Source organism: Medicago truncatula, chromosome 4 (genome assembly GCF_003473485.1).
Source record: "Medicago truncatula cultivar Jemalong A17 chromosome 4, MtrunA17r5.0-ANR, whole genome shotgun sequence".
Lineage (NCBI taxonomy): Eukaryota > Viridiplantae > Streptophyta > Magnoliopsida > Fabales > Fabaceae > Medicago > Medicago truncatula.
Window position 1 is genome coordinate 25725784 of NC_053045.1, and position 1449 is coordinate 25727232.

The window sequence follows — 1449 nt, forward strand, 5'->3', positions numbered from 1 at the left end:
AGTCCACGTTGGACTTTGACTTACATTATTGTTCAACTTGTTTTCGTTTAATGCTTCCCGCTACTCCCCCAACAGTTCACAACACGCAGAATTTAATACACACTGATAATGGACGAAGCTATATAAGCACAGTGGTTAATCTACTACAGCAGCAAAGTGCAAGAAGAAACAAGTACACAAGTGTTTTCTTTCTATTTGGCATTTATGGGTTTCCAAGGAAAATGGCTTTCTGTGAGTGTTCTTGTTCTCTTCATTGTTCTTGATCTTAGCATGTTTGCTCTTGGTGATCACAAGCTTGACCAAGAAAGGTTTGGGGATGATGATTGTCGATTTAGACGTGGACCTCGCTGTAGAGGTTGGGGTGGTCGCCGCGGTGGTGGTGGCTTTGGAGGTGGAGGTGGAAGAGGAGGAGGTTTTGGTGGTGGTGGAGGACTTGGAGGAGGTGGTGGTTCTGGAGGAGGTCTTGGGGGTGGTGGTGGCTTAGGAGGCGGTGGAGGTTTAGGTGGAGGTGGAGGAGGAGGTAGTGGTGGTGGAGGTGGATTGGGTGGTGGCTCAGGACAAGGTGGAGGATTTGGTGCCGGTGGAGGTGTAGGTGGTGGAGCTGGAGGAGGCCTTGGTGGTGGTGGTGGAGGAGGAAGTGGGGGTGGTGGTGGATTAGGCGGTGGCTCTGGACAAGGTGGAGGTTTTGGTGCTGGTGGAGGTGTAGGAGGTGGAGCTGGTGGTGGTGGAGGTTTAGGTGGTGGTGGAGGAGGAGGTAGTGGTGGTGGAGGTGGAGTGGGTGGTGGTTCAGGACACGGTGGAGGATTTGGTGCTGGAGGAGGTGTAGGTGGTGGAGCTGGAGGAGGCATTGGTGGTGGTGGAGGTGGCGGTAGTGGCGGTGGAGGTGGAGTGGGTGGTGGCTCTGGACAGGGAGGAGGATTTGGTGCTGGTGGAGGTGTAGGTGGTGGAGCTGGAGGGGGCATTGGTGGTGGTGGAGGAGGAGGTAGTGGTGGTGGAGGTGGAGTGGGTGGTGGCTCGGGGCATGGTGGAGGATTTGGTGCGGGTGGAGGTGTAGGCGGTGGAGCTGGAGGAGGCATTGCTGGTGGTGGCGGTGGGGGAGGAGGTGGAGGTGGTGGTGGTGGCTCGAACGGTGGCTCAGGACACGGGGGAGGGTTTGGAGCTGGTGTTGGCGGAGGTGCAGGAGGCATCGGTGGTGGAGGTGGCGGAGGCGGTGGCGGTGGAGGTGGTGGAGGAGCAGGTGGAGGTTCAGGACATGGTGGAGGCTTCGGTGCAGGTGGTGGTGTAGGAAGTGGAAGTGGAGCAGGTATAGGTGGTGGTCGTGGAGGTGGAGGAGGAATTGGCATAGGAATTGGTATCGGAATTGGTGTTGGTGTAGGAGCTGGAGCTGGCCAAGGAACTGGTACCGGCATTGGTTCTGGTAGTGGTGGAGGGGGTGGTGCTAAACATTAA

The 1449-nt window shown here is 56.9% G+C and overlaps 1 protein-coding gene across 1 annotated transcript; it reads left to right on the forward strand.

Moving 5' to 3' along the window:
- The first annotated feature begins 204 nt into the window (after window positions 1–204).
- Window positions 205–1449, forward strand: LOC11444045 (glycine-rich cell wall structural protein 1). Its single transcript, XM_039832723.1, has 2 exons — window positions 205–730; window positions 791–1449. Exons 1-2 carry the CDS (start codon window positions 205–207, stop codon window positions 1447–1449), a joined length of 1185 nt encoding a protein of 394 aa, XP_039688657.1.